This window comes from Mastigoproctus giganteus, chromosome 8, assembly GCF_048544385.1.
Source record: "Mastigoproctus giganteus isolate SK-2022 chromosome 8, ASM4854438v1, whole genome shotgun sequence".
Lineage (NCBI taxonomy): Eukaryota > Metazoa > Arthropoda > Arachnida > Uropygi > Thelyphonidae > Mastigoproctus > Mastigoproctus giganteus.
The window spans coordinates 120797186-120818548 of NC_143582.1; the positions used below are offsets into that span (position 1 = coordinate 120797186).

At 37.3% G+C, this 21363-nt stretch overlaps 1 protein-coding gene across 1 annotated transcript in view; it reads right to left on the reverse strand.

The window, feature by feature from the left end:
• Positions 1–21363, reverse strand: part of LOC150081788 (splicing regulator SDE2) — a 150983-nt gene that overhangs the window by 24212 nt on the left and 105408 nt on the right. Inside the window, exon 6 of the mRNA XM_090379664.1 lies at positions 7635–8034. Coding sequence (XP_090235790.1) covers positions 7635–8034 — 400 coding nt within the window. The remainder of the gene's footprint in view (positions 1–7634; positions 8035–21363) is intronic.

The window sequence follows — 21363 nt, forward strand, 5'->3', positions numbered from 1 at the left end:
CACAGCTCGAAGACACGATGACAGATGGACTAAGAAAATAATAGAATGTTACCCAAGAAGAGCTAGAAGAAAACCTGGAAGACAACGATGGAGATGGACAGATGAAATTCATGAGTTCATGGGTAGTAAATGGATAGCCATTGCAAAAAACAGAATAAACTGGAAAGTTGCTGGAGAGGCCTTCATCCTGCAGTAGATTGAAAATGGCTGATGATGATATATTATTGTTTGTAAAACTATCTATATTTTAAAAAATTATTATTATATACTGATGAATACATTAGATACATCGATATAAAGGTAATTTCTTTGTATTTTCAGAAAATCTATATTTGGGTCTATTATTTCTATTCCTAAGTTAAGGGAAGGCAAACTTCAAGTGCCAAATGAATCAAAATTATTTCTCTGTGTGTTTAGGTAGTCATACTGTACAGTTAAAGTATAGCCATTTCCACAAGAAATATGGGGCAATTCAAATGTTGATTTCTTGACAGCCCCTAATGGGGACACATTAAAAAATTTGTCACTAGACTTGCAATAGTTCCTAGAGTCAAAGTGATTAGCAGAATTCTTGGGGTGTCGTATATCCAAAAAGTAATATCCCAAAAAATATTAAAAGCAGAGATACCAGCTACTTCACATGTTAAATAAAAAGTCCACTCTCCTAAGGCAAAATCTAAAATGCCATATACAGGTATGTAAACTTCATTTTACAGAGGAGACATGGATCTTTTGGAAAGATTTGCTGAGAGCAGAAAAGGATATTCTTACTGAATTCTGGAATTCCACAAGAATGTCTGGAAAGACTGGGATTCTGTAAATTGCAGTCTCTGAAAAACAGGCATCTTCCTGATGACCCAACTAAAGTCTATAATGCTTTTAAAGGGGAGGATTAAACTAAATGCTGATGACGTCCTTAGTCTTTCAAATAACACACACACACACACACACACACACACACACACACACACACACACACACACACACACACACACACACACACACACACACACACACAAGGGGACATACATTTAAAACTCAAAAAGGATAGCTGCATAATAAATGAGAGGAAATTTGTATACAACCAAAGAGTAACTAATTGGTGGAATAAACCACTAGCTAGTGTTATAGAAGTGGACAGTTTAAATGTTGTTGTTATTTGGTTTTTAGGAGCATTAGCAACTAAGGCCATATTGGTCCAGGGATATGCGGTGGTCATTCCCTGACCTTTCCGCATCCTCCGTATTTGGTAGTCATGGGCTCGAACTCCGATCTAATCAAGAAGCATGTGGTACGCACTGCTGCTCCTGCCCACCTGGTTATGGAGGCACCGGGGTAGTTTGAAGAAGGTTTGGACGTTTGGCTGTGGGATACCAAATATTCAGCAACTTAAAGAGATTTTTTAATGGAAATTCCAGAAAGATCCAACTAGGGAAAAATCAACGAAACGATTAACAGTTTCAAGAAACTGGCAGTGTACTGCACCAGAAAGGAGCAGGTAGGCCTAGTGTATCTGCAGATAAAGTTTTGGAAATTCAGGAAGTGCTTACCCGAAGTTCTACAAAATATATCAACCAAATTAGCCTGCAGCTGCAAATACCACCAGCAACAATGCACAGGGTGGTTCACAAGAGATTGAAAGTTATGCTTACAAAGTGAAAATAGTTCAGGAAATTAAGCCTCATGAGAAACTCCAATGAAATGAATTTGCTGTTCATATTCTCAACCATATAGACGAAGGTGAGCACTTTCTGGAAAATGTTGTTTTCGGTAATGAAGCAGCATTCCATCTTCTTGTAAAGTTAACAGCCACAACTGTCACATATGGAGGGGGGGTCTAAAAATGCCTACTCATTTCGTGAACACAAGCGTGATGTTCCAAGGAAGGAAGGATAGTGTGCACAATACAAATATGTGGTGCACACTGTCCTTCAGCCAGGTAATCAGGCCATTTTTCTTTCAAAAAAACAGTGCAAACTGCAAATTACCTAGATATGCAGTCATGTGTGTTCTGTTGGAAAGATACCACACTGGAGCTGGCATGTACCCGATTTCCTCAATAAAAAATTTCTTAACCAATGAATTGCCCCAGACGGTCCCATTCCATAGCCTCATTCTCCAGATATGACACCTATGGATTTCTTTGTACAGCAGGCCCTTGTTATAACGTGGTTCGCTTTACGCTGATTTATAACACTGTCACAAATCATTATAACGCTCTTTTACAGATGCATTTTTGGCATATTTAACGAAATCGTTTCATTTGATGGAGTCGATAGCTTGAAAATGAATAGCAAAACAGCATTAAAACGTTTCCCACATCAACTTGAGAAATTTTCCCATGTTCAGTGAAATTTTCTCACGTGCTAATTTAATTACAGTACAGTGACTTGTTACGTAGTTCCAAGATCAACATTTTAAAAAATGATCAAGTATATTGCTTGTAATATTTGCGTTATATGCATTTATCTGAAGTCTAGTCATCACTCAGTACAGTATTAGACATTGTGCATAACGGACAGTTTACTCGAACACTGTATCATAATGGAATGCAGTTACATTTTCAAAGAGTTAATAATGGCAGATAAGAATGAAAAAGTAACGTCTGGATGCAGTACGAAGACTATAAATGTAAGAAAAAGACTGAATTTGAAAATTAAATTAGGCGTTTCGAAGCGAATCGATTCCAGCCAATGACAAGCGGATATGTGCCGTAATTTAGGACTGGCAAGTTTAACTGTAAGAATAATTATAAAAAATAAAGAATTAATTTTAGCAGCAGGAAAGACAGCTGTTCCACTGCAAGCAACTAGGGCTAGGCCGGCTATTAGGATTGAAATGGAGAGACTTTAACTAATTTTATTGAAGATAATATCCAATGCGGAATTCAGTTAAGTTAAATGTTATATATAAAAAGAGAGAGAGAGAGAGAGAGAGAGAGAGATTAGCCTATATGATGATCTGAAGAAAACTCGCCTAAAAAAAAAATGTGGAACCATTCAAAACTAGTAAGGGCTGGTTGAATAGATTTAAAATCCAGGGAGAAGACGCAAGTGCAGATCAAGGAGCTGAAACTTTCAAAAAAGAACTTGTTGAAATTATTGAAGAGGGGTGTTATACTTCTTAACAAGATTTTAACATAGATGAAGCAGGACTTTTTTGGTAATGAATGCCTAAAAGAAGTTTCATATTGAAAGAAGAAAAAAACATGCCAGGTTTCAAAGAAACGGCGAAGGATCGGTTGACTTTATCGTTGGGTGGTAACGCTGCAGGGGTTTAAAATTAAAACCCCTTTTAGTTTACCAGGAAGAGGGCCAAATTACAACCCAAAATCAACACATTTTTTATGATTAAATTAAATCAATTAAAACCAATTTAGATAAATTAAATTCATGATTTTAATTGGAATTTTTAGTTTAATTTTGATACTTAAGTAGTTACCACATAATTATATACATAATTATGTATATAATTATGTGGTAACTACGTAATGCAGAATATTTTATACGTACAAATATTTGAATATTAAACATTTTAACCGACATTTGTGCATCTTTTCACTACCATTTATTATTGATTAGGAAATATCCTATGGCACCGACCGCAACTCACAAATACATATGTTATGGGAATTCGGCACTCCCCTCTTCTTATGGGAATTCGGCACTCGCTTAGCGTGGATTCACTTAGCACTCTTTTTTTCCGGAACGAATTATCAGCGTTAAGCGGGGTTCAGCTGCATAAGGCTACATGAAGGACAAGGTATATGCAAAAAAAAATTAACATCACAGAGTTCAAAAATTGGATTGAACAGGCAGTGACTTCAATTTCTCGAGAGATGCTTCAAAATATCTGGAATGAAATCAGCTACAATCTTGACATTCTACATCTACAAAAGTTGCCCACGGATGTGGACAACTTTTGTAGATGTAGATGTGCAGATTTAGCCTACTGAAGTGCAGTTGATTTGATAAGAAATTCTTTGGAGGTGCACCAAACTGTTTTACAGTAACTGTTACAATAAAATTTTAATTGAACTTCATAATCAGGTGAATAATTTATATACACCCTGTATTTGCTAAATAAAATAATTTAAAATATTTCTCTGGTAGTGGCTCCACCCCAATAATCCACAAGCATTTGTTAATGTCTGAGTTTATTCAGTATAATAATCAGAAACTATTCTGTTCAAGAAAAATATTGGGGTGGAGCCACTACCAGAGAAATATTTTAAATTATTTAATGAACTGATGATCCTCAAAGTCCACTAGTTAAAGCCACTTCAATCCAGGGGCAACAGACCTAATGACAAGAAATAGTTTTTCTGAAATGTCAAATTGTTTAATTGTTTTTACCAAGGTGTTTTTAATTATTAAATAATTATAGAAATTTCTTAAGGTACCGAATTGATTTGACTCAAATTTAATACTTAATTTAGCGGTACTCACCTTAGTACCGCTAAATTAAGTATTAAATTTGAGTCAAATCAATTCGGTACCTTAAGAAATTTCTATAATTATTTGATAGTCAAATTACAAAATATTTTAACAATTACACTTACACCTTATCTGCACCGCCTATCCATTCTTCGATCCCCGATGCCTCTGAACATGTTAGATAATAAAACTCACTTTTCATAAATACTTGTAAAATATTTCACCAACAAGCTCCACATTTCATTTCTAAAGAAATGTCTCATTCATAACATAATCCCAAAAGTACCTGTCAGAGATATCCTCACATAATACACCAAACTTCCATTGCCATCATACGAAAAGAATTACAAGAGATACAACAAAAAATACTATTTATTAAAACAAATACATCATTTAAAATTCACCCTTAAGAGATATGACTCCTCAAACTTGAACAGACTTTACTACATTTAATGACACACGTATTAACGCTGCCACCAAAGAGATTGAACTAAGACATATTAAAAAATGGAACTTCCTTATACAAAAAACACATACAACCCCACAAATCTCCACCGTAAACATTTCGTCACAATCTTTCACCACCACCGAACTCGCTGGACTCGAATATGGTTTCAATTTCGCCATAAAGCTTGGTTGGTGCTTGGGTTTTATTGGCGCATTAGCAACTAAGGCTATAATGCGCCACAACCAGGTGATATATAAAAATTTTTGTTTCACCGCCATAAGGGACCACAACTATTCCACCAAAGAATGTATTATAGAACTACAGACCAAACTTGCAAACCACCCCGATAAATGGCGCATCATACATCAAACCAATTCTATTCTCAGTTCAAAACTCCACTCGCAACCCAATATAAATAAACAATTATCGATATACAGAAAACATGAAGTACCCTCAACATCATTATACAAAAAGCTGATAAAGGCAATACCATAGTAATCTTAGATAAAAGCACTTATATTAATTAACAAAATGGAACACATTCTTTCCGATCATGACACCTATAAACCTGACAACACATATAATATCACCAAACTTAAAAATAAACTCGATACCATCTTAAGAAGGTTAAGGACAAACAACGAAATTAATTTACACACATTGCAACAAATTGGTATACGGAATAACATCCTCCCACACGTTTGGCATCACCAAACTACATAAACCTGACCCACCCTTAAGACCAATAATTTCCTTCAGCAAATCTGCCTTTGCTAACCTATCCTCTTTTTTAGTAAAAATCATTTCCCCCCTCACAAGATTCTCTAAATACAAAGTTAGCAATACTATTCAAGCATTTGAGAAAATAAACTTTACCTTAATCTCCAACGGAGATATTCTAGCATCCTTCAACGTAGTTTCACTTTACACAAATGTACACCTACCTTTCACTCTACAGGCTTTACAGGATCTCCTAATGAAAGATAATACCCTATCCAACCACACCTCCCTCTCCAATAATATTTTAGTTCTCACCTCTTTCCTATTAGACGCTAGACATTTTCGGTTCCATAATCAAATATACCAACAAATATTTGGCCTACCTATGGGTCTAGGAATTTCCTCCCCTTATCCTAAATTTACCTAGCAACCATAGAGAATCAAATACTACAGACTTACCCCCCAGAAATTAAATTATACATACGATATGCAGACGATATACTAATAATAGGCAATAGAACCATAATCGATATCCTTTTTACTAAATTTAATTCAATACATGACAGATTAAAATATACACTTGAAACAGAAGAAAACTGACAGATCAATTTTCTTAATCTCACCATATACAAAACAGACACCAAACTTGGAACCAGAATCTTCAGGAAAAACACACATACAGCGAAATAGCTGCATTTTGACTCACACCATCCACTTAGTACAAAAAATGCCGTTCTTTATAATCAGGTTTATAATGCCATCAAATATAGCTCCACACAAGATGACCTATCTACTGAACTTCAATATCTTACAGAAAAGTTTATGGCCAGAAAATACCCATTTCAGTTAATTCAACATACCACTTCTACCGCCAAAAATAACATCAATAATTCACCTAAACATAACGCAAATAGTAACACACGTATTGTTCTCCCTTACCACAGAGCTGCCTGGCCGGACAGTTCCGCCGGGTGTTTGCAGGTACAGACATCACACTCACATTTTCTGCCTATAACAAACTTAGCTCAATATTCAATTCATACAAAGAAACATATAAACATCAAATTAATGACATTTTATTAGGTATATGAATAACATCATATACCTAATAAAATGTCAACAAAATTGCAATACCTGTTATATCGGAAGTACCACCACCAAATATAGTTCCACAAAAACACCTAATACACGAGCATATAATCATCACAATAGTTTTAGAACAGGACAATCAAGTACCGAACTTACACAATACGTACATTCCAATAATCACAACCCCCTAATCGATTCAGCCATCACTATCATTAAATTAAAATCCTGTTATAAAATTTTTCAGTACGAAGCCCTCATCATAGAATGGTTTCACCGTCACTCCAAACTCAACGTCATAAACGCAAAACTACCCTACAATCTTTCCCCGGTCTGGAATCTCACGCACCTGAGATTCCCACATGTTTAAAAGAGCATCACGGGAACTTAAAACTCCTTTAAATATACGCATACTCTCCCTACTTCATCATTGCCAACTGAAAACGTTAACAAACGAAAGTCAACTCATTATGACTTTTGGCCTACCCAGTTCAAACTTTTAAATTCTTTCCTTAATTAATTTATCAACTATTCATTAATGACAACCAAGGACGAAGTTGTGCACTCCTCCTTCCTTGAGCTTATTTTAATTCCGATTTTCAATTCATTACCCCAACCTCAATTTATTTAATTTCCTATCCCAAGCATCAATTGCAGAGCATACAAAGGTGAGTACCGCTAAATTAAGCATTGCTATTAAATTTGGTTGTTTTTAATGTAATTACATTTTCAAAAGGGGAAAAAAAAAAAAAAAAACTATCTTTCACATGTATATCAGTGTTACTTAATTCAGGCCCACATGATGAATGACTATGTAGCACCCTTCTTCCAATTAATTAGATATAAAAAATATTTTTATAAGATTTTTTACATGTAAAACTTAAAACAAATGCTTAAATTAGTTCCTAATCAAATTATTATGGCAATATTCAATAGTTACTTACTGAATGCAATTCCTCTTTGGATTTGTTCAGAGGTGTGGAAGCAGCAGGATTACAGCTTAATTCACCACCTTTGCTTGATGTCTTGGTCCTGTTCAATAGTGCACAATCATTTACTTGCGATTCAAGTAAACTATGCTGAGAAGTGGAGGTTCTGATACTGCTACATTCTGAGATACAGAAGATGTCACTTTTGGTGTTAGCTATTTGTAGAGGTGGAACTTCAAAATTTCTATCACATTTAAATGCTTCATTTTTGTTTTCTGAAGCAAAATTATCTTCGCAACTAACAAAGTTACTGGAATCTGTACTCACAGTGTGTTCATATGTTGGAAGAGATTCATATGATTTGTAAATTCCATCTAAATTATCCTCTTCTGAATCATTTTCCTCTAATCCCAACCTGAAAGAAATTAAAAAGACAACACTATATGGAAGTGAAAGAAATTAACAGAAATAAGCAACAAATTGCAAACTTCAACCCTACAAAAATTTATAACTGGATGCATTAACTCCCTGATAATTGTGAGTTTAGGTGTTATCAACCCCGATTTATAGATAAAGTCTTGGGCGGGGGGTTACAAATGCAGGTTTTCTGACCAAAACACTGACCTGAATTAAAATGAAATGCAAGAACTTTATTTTCGATCAGTATCCTCAACTTCTTCCAAAACAATTTGATCAATTAGATGGAGGTAACAGTTTCTCACCTGAATTGCACTGGGTTTATCAGCCTACACAACGTGAAAGCTGGACCATGAATAAGGGTGTAAGTGACAAGCCCAAACATGAATATGGGTGCAAGTGACAAATGATTAAAATTTCAAAGTTCTGTTCATAGTAATGGCTTAAAAATTGAGCAGTCTAATTTTAACTCTGCTGTTGTTGTTGTTGAGTTTAACAAAACATGGGCTGCTAGGGCCATACTGTGTCTTTCTAATGGTGAATATGAAATACAGTGGATTCCAGTTATTTGTGCCACCGGTTAATCAGGGCAGCTGTTTCTTTGGAACAAATCTTAAAGAACAGAACCTAATCGAGAAAATAGCCGGGGTTTACTTCGCTTAATTTGGACAACGTGCTGTTTAATCGGGGGCAGGAGACCGCAGCACTCGAGATTACCCTACGATTGTCTCCCACCGCACCACGTGGTTCGAATTTCTGGAGGTCACAACCATAAAACAATAAAAACAATTAGCAGCCCCCTGTTTATTGGGGTTTTCTGTTAGTGCAATCTATTATAAACGAATAGTAAACTCAATCTTATTGAATTTGCGATAATACCGACAACTGGAATTCTGTGGGTTATTATGGTGAAATATGTTTACACTTCCATGAAATCTTCAATCATACAAAAAAATTATTTTTCAGAATCTTCTCTTCATTCCTATTTTTTAACCTTCGTAACTTCTTACTCCATTCTCGTGTGTATTGTGTTACTTGCAATTTGTGCAGCTGTGTTCTCTGTTATTGATTGCTTATCTTTTTTACTGTTTTAAATTTTAACCCCCACCCACAAATGTCAGTGAACAGAAATGTCAACTAGTTAGTATGTACATATTACAGTATTAATTAAGCTATGCGCATAAGCGTAAATTTATTTTTATTTTGCTAACTGTGGAAAATATTCTTCCGATTTTCACTTATTTAATTTTTTAATTGGTAAGGTAATAAAGTGTAAATTTGTACTTAATATATCTTTACTTTTATAGCCTATGGATAATATTCCTCCTATTTTTGCTAATTAGAATCACTGTTTAATAGAATTTAAAATTCAATTCACAAACGTTGTTGTTGCTTGGGTTTTATTGGCGCATTAGCGACTAAGGCTATAATGCGCTCACAAACGTGATCACAATGACCGGCGCTTACTACATATCATATAGTGAACATTTTGAAAGTGGAGACAGTCCACCAACAAATGGCGAATGGTCAGTTGTACATGACAAGATGTACATTGGGGAGCGTTGTCATTCGTTAATAGATACAGGTGAGTGAGGTGCATATGCCTAATTCTTATTTAGCCTTCCTAAAATTGTTTTGTCTCTGCTGTCCTGGAAACTGGAAAACCACAGCTTTGGTTCTGGTTTTATTTGGTATAGTTTGTTTCCTGGATAACCTCTCCAGATTAGTGACCAACTATTGTAACATGCTTTACGGATAATATGTTTATAATCGGTATATGGAGTTTGTACTTACTTTGAAAAGTATACAAAGGGCAATATCTGGTTGTTTGGCTGCAAGATCTGCTCTTTCATTTCCTATTATTCTAGAATGTCCTGGAATCCAGCAGAATGTCACAGTTTGGTTTGACTCATTACAAGCAAGTAATTTAGAATGGATTTGTTTTATTACAGGGTGAGATGTGTTCGTATTACTACTTATAGCAGAGACAGCACTGAGTGAGTCAGTGTATATCAAGGCAGACGAAATTGAGTAATATGACCCAGAGCCAAGTTTATAACATAAAGCTCAGCAGTGAAGATACTGCAATCGATTGGTAACGAGACAGAAGTTGTGAATGACAGGAAGACTGCCACAGCACCTACTTGGGTATCAGTTTTTGATCCATCTGTATTGACTTCACATGCCTTTGAGTTAGAAAGAGAGTAAGCTGCATGTAACTGTGCAATATTGGACAAAGATAAGATGTTCTTTCCCCACTGTTGAAAATAGTCATCATAAATTGCAGAGATATTTCTCCAAGGCGGATCTGATGGTGTAATGTCTTGAAATATATTACTAATTTCTATATTCCAAGATTCATCTAGTTCTTTAAGTCTAAGGGGAGCAGGTCAGTTTTCATTTGGTTTGCTATTGTAAAATGACTCCCATTTGGTATTGTACAGGCATCTCCAATTAGGGTGAGCAGGAAGACTGTGTATTTTTGCAGCATACAGGAGAAGTAATGTCAGTATTTTTGTTATTAGTTGAGGTGAAGTTAATCCAGTAGTCACGTTTTGCTTTCTTCCTAATTTGTCTTGCTTCAGAGTCAACGTAAAGACTCTGAACTGGGGAGGTTCAAAGCCCCTAGAGAAATTCTCAGAGCACTATGCTGGATGGTGTTTAACAGCTCTAAAGTACTTTTCCTCGCAGAATCATACACTTGAGAGCCATAGTCCAAGCAAGACCTGATGAGAGCCCTATAAAGATGGGTCAAGGTAAGTCGATCAGCACCCCATAACATGGATAACACAAGCTGGAGAATATTCAACTTCTTCAAACAGATGATTCAAAGATAGGCCACATGTGATTGAAAGTTCAGTTTTCTATCTAGTACCAGGCCAAGAAAATGGACAGTGTAAGCAAGGGGAATTGAAACATTATTGATCTTTAGCTCAGAATCAGGATGAAGTGACCATAATTTGCAGAAGTGAATAGTGGTGGATTTCTGCTCAGCAAGACGATATCCATTAAGGTCCAAGATTCTATTCTGGAAAGAGCAATTTGTAACTGTCTTTCAACAGTATTCATACTTTGTGACTGGCAGGATATGGTAAGGTCATCCGCATACATGTATATTTGAATGATTTTTGAAAGATCTTCCAATATGTTGTTGACCCGAATCGCAAATAAGGTAGAACTCAATATGGAACCCTGCGAGACGTGTTCTTCTTGAATGTGAGATGCTGTTGGCATGTTTCGATATCGGACTTGAAAGGTGCATAAGCTTAAAAAGTTCTGAATGATTTGAGGAAGGTAACCTCTCAGTCCACCAATTGATGCATATCTTTAATAATACCATGACGCCAAGTGGCATCAAATGCTTTCTCAATATCTAGGTTCACCATTAACTAGATGCTGCCTCATGACGAAGGTATTATGTATGTTTGATTCAATTTTGACAAGTAAATCTAGGGTAGACCTGTTTTTACGGAAGCCATATTGGTGATCAGAAATAAGGTTTTGGGAGTTTAGAATCCAGGTGAGCCTCATGTACCATCCTTTCAAAGATTTTGCCCAAACAGCTTGTCAATAATATTGAACTGTAATTCTGAACTAGAGAAGAATCTTTGCCTGGTTTTGGGATAGCACAAATATAGGAATGATGCCATGACAGAGGATATGTATTTTCTGAGAAGATCCGGTTATAAAAGAGTCAGAGTATTAGCATTAGTAGAGGCATTTGATGCAAGAAAGCAAGCTTATGCAGCATCAGCCAAAAAAAAAAAAAAAAAAAACCCACTTCCACTTCACCCCTCTGTTCGTTCAAAATACCTGTCCAGCTGAGCCTTAAACTTATTTAGGCTATCAACCTCCACTACAAGGGATGGAAGTCTGTTCCACCAACCAACCACCCGCTGACTAAAGGCAAATTTCCGCACGTCTATCCCACATCTGTCTTTCCTCAATTTGAATTTATGCCCTCTCAGGTGATTATTCTGAGCTAGAGGAAGAATCCCATCAGCATTGAGCATGCTGATGGGAGTATGTAAAGATCGGCTTTATATAGATGTTTTAGCATACTACAGTGAATGCTGTCTGGTCCTGCTGCACTACTTGGAGATTTGCTAAGGAATCTTTGAACCCAGACAAAGTAAAGGGTTGGTTATACGGAAGTGAGAGACTAGTTGAAAAATTCGTTTTATAATGTTCTTCATTAGTTTTAATGTATTGAAAAGGAGTTCATATAAGAGAATGAGGCAGAAATATTATAAACTAAAGTATTTGCAATATCAGATGGGGAAGATAGGTCATGCCCATTCCATTGTATTATCGCAGACTGCAACAATAGAAATTTCCCACTGAGAGCTTGTATTTTTTCCAGATAATTCGGATGTCAGTATTTTTGTTATTAGTTGAGGTGAAGTTAATCCAGTAGCCACGTTTTGCTTTCTTCCTAATTTGTCTTGCTACTGCTTTGAGTTTTTTTTTTATAAGCAATTAGATTGGTGGTAGTTGGGAATTTGCAAAATTCCCAATTTTTTTTTTTTTTCTCGTTTTGCTTTGGAGCATTCTTCATTCCACCATGGATTTTGGTGTACACGTTTGTGCTGGTCAGATTTTGTAATGGAAATTTCTGCTACAGATAATATATGGTTGGTAATGTGATCAGTTACGTCAATCAATATGCTGTTTCCAGTACATATAGGTTGTCAAGTAGGACACAAGTGGAATAGTTTATCCAGTCTGCTTTATGAAAATTCCAAGAAGTACGGCCTGTAGGACATGCCACGACCTATTTGAATTGAACTGATGACAGGAAAATGGTCACTGTGGAATGGATCGTTCAGCACTGACCATTCCGTGCTTGGAAAAAGAGATGCTGAACATATGGATAAGTCTATGGCTGATACAGCACCTGTAGGCAGTTGAATATGAGTTGGAGAGACAGAATTTAACAGATTCAGGTTGGTTATCCAGGGAATGTTTCAATTAATTGGCCTCTTGTATCCATGGGTGGTGACTGTTGAAATCAGCGAGTAAGCAGATAGGAGGTGGTAGTTGTGTATAAGATTATCAAGTTCAGTCTGAGAGCAAGGATAATTCAGTGGGATATAAATGGATGCAAGGGTTAACGATATTCCCATTGTCATCCGAACTGCTACAACTTCTAAGGGGGTTTGTAGTTGAAGATGTCTTGACGGTATGGTATTTTTGACAAGTATAGCCATCCCTTCATGAGCAGGAGTGCTAGAATCCCTGTCTCACCTAAACATAGTGTAATTTTTGAATTTTAAAGAAACTTGTGATGATAAAAAGGTTTCTTGAAAGATCTTCCAATATGCATACACCTACTGCTTTAATTTGAATAAGTAAATCACTCAGGTCATCTATATTACTGTGTAATCCTCTACAGTCCCATTGTAGGAATTTGTTCATTGTTTGGGATTGAGGAAGATTGGTCTGACTTATTTTCTGAGAAGGTTTCTGTCTGCTTAGTTTTGATTTTTCATTTCTGGGACAGATCGGGCATCCTGTGTCCATGGTATCATTAGCATGTATCTCTAGTTTGTCATTATCCGCTGATGGAGTCTCAATTTCCATATTGCCATTGCGTGGTTTCACTTTCTTCTGATTTTCAACAATAGCTGATTTTGTTGTTTCTGGTAAGGTAGAGATAGCATCAATTGGGATACTGATTGGTGCGTTGCTGGTTTCATTGACTGCAGGTTTGGTTTTGGATGTTAGCACAGTTTTGGCCCAGGTAGCAAAGGAAATATTCAGTTCTACGGAGACATCTGTTTGAGCTGCAGCTGAGTGGCTGTTTCTTTTGACCGATGTGTATGATTGGCTAGGCATGGTTAGCAGTATTTGCTTTCTTGCTTCAGGATAAAAATTCAATTCAATCTCCATTCAATGCCTCCTGTGGTCTTCCGTCAAAAGGATATCAGAAGGATTTTGATGAATCTTGATGCTAAGAAAGCTCCAGGTCCTGATGGTATTTCTCCACTTGTTCTCAAAACCTGTGCTCCTGAACTTACTCCTATTCTTTGCCGCATTTTTTCACTTTCTTATTCTAAAGGTGTTTTTCCTTGTGAAATGAATTAGGAAGTGCTTTTCCAAGCATTTCCTAATTCATTTTGCAAATATACGTGGTCTCAGTTCTAATCTCAACGATGTCCATTTCCACTTGCAGTCTGCCAAACCTCATGTACTTTTTCTGACAGAATCTCAGTTATCGGTTGATTCAACTACTGCTCATCTCAGATGCCCAAATTATTCGCTGTACGATTCCTTTTGCCTCAAAGGTGGTACTTGTGCATATGTCCATTCTGATATTCCCTGTCAGAGACTTGGCAATTTGGAATCTCCTCTCTTTGATCTTCTCTGGCTTAAAATTTCTCTACCTTATTGTGTCAAATTCATCTGTTGTCTCTACTGTTCTCCCAACTCCACTAATCACTTGGAGCTCTTTGACTTCCTCTCTTTGCAACTTGATTTTTTCCAGTCCAACTTTCCTAACAGTGAGGTCATTTTCCTTGGTGATTTTAATGTTCACAACTCCAGCTGGCTTCCGTTTTCTAGTCACACCGACCCAGCAGGTTGAGATGCTGAGGCTTTTCCAATTACTAATGACCTAGCACAGATTGTTCATTTACCTACAAGAATACCGGACAATCCTAATCATACAGCCAATACGCTTGATCTTTTTCTCACAAACAACCCTTCTAAGAACACAGTCGGAGTGAGAGGTCCTTTAGGCACTTCAGATCACAACTTGGTGATTGTCTCTTCTCCAATGGAACCTTTATCTCATGGTTATTCCCAACCTCGTGTTGTTTGGCATTACAAGAATGCAAAATGGGATGACCTGCGAGACTTCTTTTCTTCTTTTCCTTGGTCGGATTACTGTTTCAAAACTTCTGATGTCAACGTTTGCTCAGATCGTGTCAGTGAAATTATTCTTGCAGGAATGGAATCCTTTATCCCACACTCCACTTTAAAATCACATCCTTTATCTAAACCTTGGTTTTCCAATAAATGTGCTAAAGCTGTTCAAGAGAATGACATTGCATATCGTAATTGGCTTGTTTCCAATTCTTCAGTTTCATTTTCTGCCTACACCAAAGCTCGCAACAATTGCAAAGCAGTTATTAATCAGTCAAAACTAGAGTTTAAACAGGCTAGGAGTAGAAAACTTGCTTCTTGCCCTAATTGTAGCCGAGCATTCTGGTCTCTTGCGAAAGCTATTGGCCGCAACTTTTGCCCATCTCTGCTCCCACCTCTGTCCAAACCAGATGGTTCTGTTGTCACTTCAGCCAAGGATAAAGCTGACCTGCTAGCATCCTATTTTTCTTCCAGCTCGTGTATTAATGATCTTGGTAAAACACCCCCCACCATTCCCAACACACTCCATTCAATGCCTCCTGTGGTCTTCCGTCAAAAGGATATCAGAAGGATTTTGATGAATCTTGATGCTAAGAAAGCTCCAGGTCCTGATGGTATTTCTCCACTTGTTCTCAAAACCTGTGCTCCTGAACTTACTCCTATTCTTTGCCGCCTTGTTTTTCACTTTCATATTCCAAAGGTGTTTTTCCTTCTGCTTGGAAATTTGCTCATATCCAGCCAGTTCATAAAAAGGGTGACAAATCCCTCCCATCCAATTATCGTCCCATTGCAATTACTTCTGCTCTTTCTAAAGTAATGGAGAAATCAATTAACTGCCAACTCTTAAACTACCTAGAAACCTTCCGTCTGATCAAAGATCGCCAGTATGGATTCCGCCAGTGTCAATCCACTGGTGATATTCTGGCTTATGTTACCCATTTATGGACTAATTCAATGGAAAGGTTCGGTGAAACACAAGTAGTTGCTCTTGACATCTCAAAGGCTTTTGATCGTGTTTGGCATAAAGGTCTTCTAAACAAACTTCCATCTTATGGTTTGCCAACTGTTTTTAGTAATTGGTTATCCAGTTTTCTCTCTGATCACTCACTGAGGGTGATGGTAGATGGCTCTCCGTCTTCTAACTTCTCCACTAATGCCGGTATCCCCCAAGGTTCAGTTCTTTCTCCCACTCTTTTCCTCTTGTAGATTAATGACCTTCTTCCATTGACTGGAAATCCTATCCATAGTTTTGCCGATGATAGCACATTGCATTCCACTTTCCATTTTGAGAAACCTTGTCCTGCTCAATCAGCTTCAATATCTCGAAAATCTGCTACCAATTCCTTAAATACCGATCTTCAGGTAATTCTCCAGTGGGGCAAAGACAACTTAGTTGATTTCAACTCTTCTAAAACTCAGTCTTGTCTTATATCTCACAAAAAGGATTCTTCTGCTCCTATGCTTATCTTTAGTGACACTCCGATTTCTAGGCAAAATGATATATCTCTTTTGGGGATTAACCTGACTCTCTCTTGGCACAAGCACATTACAAATATTGCTTCCTCTGCATCTAAAAAACTTGGTTTTCTCTTTCGCTCTCGGCGTTACTTTTCTTCCAAACAGCTGCTCACTCTGTATAAATCACAAATCCTCCCTGCCATGGAATATTGTTCCCACATCTGGGGTGGTGCCCCCAAAACCTCTCTCAGGCTTCTTGATTCCATTCTGAAGAGGGCAGTTAGGTTAATTAATGATTCATCTCTAACAGAGTCTCTCCACTTGCTTTCTCATAGAAGTACTGTTTCTGCTGCATGCCTCTTCTACAGATACTTCCATGGGCACTGTTCTTCTGAATTGGCTTCTATAATTCCTGCTCTCTCTTTCAAAACAGTCCGAACACATGCCGCCACCAGCCAACATCCATTTACTGTCCAACTTCAAACCCACAGAACCAACTTTTCATCTTCCTCATTTATTCATTCAACTGCCGTTTTCTGGAACAACCCTCCTTCTAACGTATTTCCTGAAAATTACAATCTACAGAAGTTCAAGTCCAATGTCAACAAATGTCTTCTTTCGTCTGCTCAACCTCGAACCCAAGCACGGTACTAAGTACTATAGGTTCTAATACCTCTCGTGTTTGGGGGTTCACATAAAAAAAAAAAGAAAAAAAAAAAGGGTATGTGACTTTGTGCTCCACTTTATATTTTTGAATTTTTTTGCCTGTTTTCCGAAGGTCACATGCTTTAGAAAATGCAGGATGGTTTCCTTTACAGTTTGGGCAAGTAGGGGTGGAAGCTGTACAGTCTCCTTGGGAATACTCCTTTGAGCCACAAATAGGACACAGCATTGCCTCAGCATGCTGTGTGAGAATGGCTGTACTTCTGGCACTTAAAGCAACGAATACGATTCAGGATGCAAGGCTGGATCTTGCAGTTTAGGTAACCTGCTTTAACAGAAGATGGAAGAGTAGGAGTACTGAAAGTCAAAATGATGGAACCTAGTTGGTAGTAGATTGCCATCTTTCTTGGTCATTGTTCTCCGTGCACGAGTCACTTTTTGTTCACTGAGTTCTAGTACTATTCCTTCTTCTGAGACAGTAAGTCCCATTCGCTGACGAATATTATGGGGCGTAATAGACCCTGAAATAGTGTGAAATATTCTTAATTTTAACAATTTTTCTGAATGACCTGGCTTGGAAGCTTCTCCAGATTGCAGACGTCTTACCATTTTAGGAGATCCAACAACCAATTCTAAACATTTCTGTATTAGAAAAGGCAATAGCTTGCCAACAAGTTGTGTGGATAATGAATGCATTATGAGAAATGGTGGGATATCTGTCGTTGGTTTTTCCGTTAATAGTCTCTTTGAATGATTTGAGTCATGCTCTGAGACACTGTTATCAAGTCTGGAGCCTGTGGGCTCTAGCGGTGGATATGCATCGCAATCCATTGCTACGCCTTTTAGCCCTGTAAGAGGGAATTCCTTCTCCCAGGTTACCAGCACAGTCATGTGAAGGCTCTAGCAGTGCCAGCCAGTGAATAAGCAATCAGCAGAAGAGGAGAGCAGTACATTGATAGTGATAGCAGTAACGTTGCAAGCGGGGTTAGCAGTAATATTGCTAGTGGTGAAGCAGCGACGATGCTCAGTTTTAACTCTGCATGAAGTTTTGCTGTATCACTGGGAATCATTCAGAAATTATAACACTGATGTGAACAGGATGGCTAACTGATATGAATCAGTGAGCTATCTTGTCTGCTTCTGTCACTTCAGAAGATATTTCATCCTTTAATTTAAGTGCACCCCCCCAAAGTTGTATTTTTCTACACTACCAACCCTGAACCTGCTGATTCTTCCTTTCCGCTAGTGATATAAAACTCTGGCATCCATAGCCTATTTTATATGGCAGAAATTTTGTATGGCAATGGATGATATGTCATAGCATCTTTACTCTTTAAATCAGTTTAACCCATGATGGGGATACCGGCTGCTTTATTCCACACTTAAGAGATTTATTCACCTACAACTTTTAAAGCCATATTCAAAAAATTCAAACCTGTCTCCACTTAATCTTTTCTGAATTTTTTCAAATTAAAATATCTCTGACACCGAATGGAGAAAACCTGCTAAAATACCTATGAATATGCCACTCCCTAAAGAAATGACTGATGGGGAAGAAAATCTTGAGAAATATATTTAAAAAAGAAAAAAAATATATTAAAAATACAGAATAAAACAATGAACTTTATATTTGTATATACAATGGTGATCCAAACATTAGCAGTAGCAGAGACATTTGATGTAAGAAACAAGCTTATATAGCATCAGCCAAAAAAAAAAAAAAAAAAAACCCTTCCCATTTCACTCATCCATTCACTCAATGTTTGTTTAGCTCTGCCTTGAACTTAGGTTGTCAGCCTCCACCATGGAAGATGGAAATCTGCTCCAACAATCAACCACCGGCTGGCTAAAGGCAACTTTTTGCATATCTATTCTACAATTGTCTTTTTTCAATTTGAATTTATGTCCCCTCAAGTGAGTAATTTGAGCAATAAGAAGAATCCCATCAGTTCAGCTTGCTCAAACCATTCAAGGCATTATACACCTCAATCAGATCACCTCGAAGGTGCTTCCAGATGCTGCAATTTGCAAAATTTTAGCCTTTCTTGGTAACGGCAAACCTTTGTTCCATTCACTAATCTCATTGCCCTTCTCTGTACTCGTTCCAGAAATGGGGCCTCCAGACCTGTATGCAATACTCGAAGTGAAGACTGACCATAACCTTATACAAGGGGATAATCACCTCCTTATCCCTGCTAGTAAAATTCTTATATATAATAATAAATAAATTTTTTGTTTATACTCTGGCACGACAACCAAGTCACAATAGTGTTTACAATAAATCATCAATACAAATATTTATTGTATTTAGTAGTCACGGGCTTGAACCCCGGTCCACTCAAGAAACACGTGCTATGCACTCTCACTCCTGACCACTTGGCTACGTCAGGACTATAAGACAAGACACTATGAGCTACTTTGTAGCCTGTCTGCACTGCTCAGAAAACTTCATATCTGACTGCACAATTACCCCCAGTTATTTTCATTCTCCACTGCCCTAAGTGTAGTACCACACAGTTGGTATGTCACTCTGGGGTTACTGCTACCCATATGCAGTACTTTACATTTGTCAATGTTAAACTTCAATTGCCACCTCTCAGGCCACCTGCTCAACTTTTCTAGATTCTGTTGCAGTAGTGAACTGTCATTGACAACCTTTGTATTGTCTGCAAACTTTGACATTAACCCTGATATACCTTCGTCAATATCATTGATAAATACAGAAAACAATGGATCCAACATCAAACCCTGGGGGGGGAAGAACTACACTAATGACATTAGTTCACAAAGACCAGTGTCCAATGATTAACACTGTCTTATTCCACTCAACCATCCCTTTATCGATAGCAGCAAGTTGTTCTTAATGCCATACTGCTCCAATTTGAAGAATAATTGTCCATGTGCAACAGTATCAAAAGTTTTCCTAAAATCCAAGTATATGATATCAAAATTATTTTTTGCATCCAGTTCTTTTGTGACCACGTAATAGTATCCAATCAAATTGGTTAGATAAGACTTGTCCTTAACAAACCCATGCTGTGTGGAACTATAACTGCAGTTTTGTCTAGATGATCCTGCAGTGCTTCTTTAACCAGTGACTCCTTTATTTTCCCTGAAACAGAAGTTAAACAGGTCTGTAATTACCCATATCACTCTGTGAATTTTGACACATTTGCACATCTCCAGTCCATGGGGACCTACCCTGAGTCCAAGGAAGCTCTAAGGCAGCATGTATATTTCCAGGAATCCTAATGTCATCAGGGAACAAAAGTTCCCTGATGACATTAGGGACTCGCTACCTGTTCTCAGTTAACTTCCTCTGAATATCCAAATCTCTCTAGTGATGGGTTTCCCTGGTTTGTTTTGCATCTATATAAATTTAATAGCATTAATCAATTCTATATATATAAATCACTATGTGGACTGTTTAGGACTATGTGAAATGCACAGCATTCTGCAACATGGCTGCTACATCAGTTGGGATTTGCTTAGTTATGGTGATGTTGGGAAAGAAATAGGCAATGAAAATCTGCAGCTGCACCAACTTGACCATCACTTTTGGATCCACCAATGCTCAAACAAGGCATGTATTTGTAATACGTTCTGCTGGGATAATGTGTTTTTTATCCCATATTGTGAGGAGAGACTGTACAAGAGGCAGGAGGTCAAATCTTACCAAAGTCAAGTTGGCAATTAATGGGCTGCCAGATGGGTAATCCCTATAGAGATGTCCCCATTTGGGAGAGTAGAAGACATTCCAAATTGGGTGATCAGGTTGCTCTTTTATGCATAGTTTAAGAAAACCATCTGGATGCATAGATGCAAGGGAATTCGTTTGCTTCAGCATTGTAGGCTCTGAAATGAGTTGTGCAGCATACACCTTGTGCAAGGTAAAGGAAATTATGACAGGATCAAGTTTGCTGTGTCAGTTGAGACATGAGCAATAGTGGAAGTGATGTCAGTCATTAGGTAAAATGAGCCAAGAATTGTTTGCTGATCTATGTTATGTATTAGAGCATATGGCACTTGGTCTAGCACAGCTACAAACTATAGCACCACAGTCTAGAGTAATCACATTAATGCATGGTATAGATGTACTAATGTGAAATGGTCAAGAATCTAAAAATATTTAGATATTTAGATTAATGTGTGATCCAGAGTGTTTTTATATGCTTGAATAAAACAAGTTTTCTGTCAAACACTACATCTATGAAGTGGAGACTAGAAACTACATACAGGGACTACATGTAGTTTCTAGTTTTTGCTTGATTTCCTAGTCCAAGTTTTGAGTTTGGGTGTTGGAGGTTTTTGCTTCCTACAGAAGTACATTCAAGTCTTC